This window comes from Dendroctonus ponderosae, unplaced genomic scaffold, assembly GCF_020466585.1.
Source record: "Dendroctonus ponderosae isolate FM_Combo_2020 unplaced genomic scaffold, Dpon_F_20191213v2 Dpon_F_20191213_408, whole genome shotgun sequence".
In the NCBI taxonomy this organism is placed as follows: domain Eukaryota; kingdom Metazoa; phylum Arthropoda; class Insecta; order Coleoptera; family Curculionidae; genus Dendroctonus; species Dendroctonus ponderosae.
Window position 1 is genome coordinate 17,348 of NW_026018620.1, and position 498 is coordinate 17,845.

At 41.4% G+C, this 498-nt stretch overlaps 1 protein-coding gene across 1 annotated transcript in view; it reads left to right on the plus strand.

The window, feature by feature from the left end:
• The window catches only part of LOC109533681 (endoglucanase), a gene marked incomplete at its 3' end in the record, with an annotated part of 1,210 nt that extends 712 nt beyond the window's left edge, over window positions 1-498 (plus strand). The window contains 2 exon segments of the mRNA XM_048666212.1: window positions 1-175; window positions 294-498. Coding sequence (XP_048522169.1) covers window positions 1-175; window positions 294-498 — 380 coding nt within the window.

Consider the following 498-nt stretch of genomic DNA (forward strand, 5'->3'; position numbering starts at 1 on the left):
GCTTATGGATTCGTAGCTGCATCATTCACTGGTGGAAGTGACACTTCATACTGTAGCGTTTGTTTGAAGCTCACTTTTACTGAATCGCCCCTCGAAGGCAAAACAATGATTGTCCAAAATGTAAATACTGGTTCCGACCTAGGCGAAAATCAGTTCGATGTGCAAATTCCCGGAGGTATGGCTTTGGTCTGCATATATGTAATCGCCCATATTTCATATAGAGGATTTGCGAATGCACATTAATAGTCGACAGCTTTTTCAAACCACAACTAATAAATTATTTTTTATATTAGGTGGTGTTGGAATTTTCACCTTAGGGTGCTCAACTCAGTGGAATTCTTCAACAACTGGCTGGGGCGCTCAATATGGTGGAATATCATCCGACGATGATTGTGACGAACTTCCCACTGAATTACAATCTGGGTGCCACTTTAGATTTGGCTGGTATGAAGATGCTGACAATCCCACAGTTGATTTTGAACAAGTCGAATGTCCATC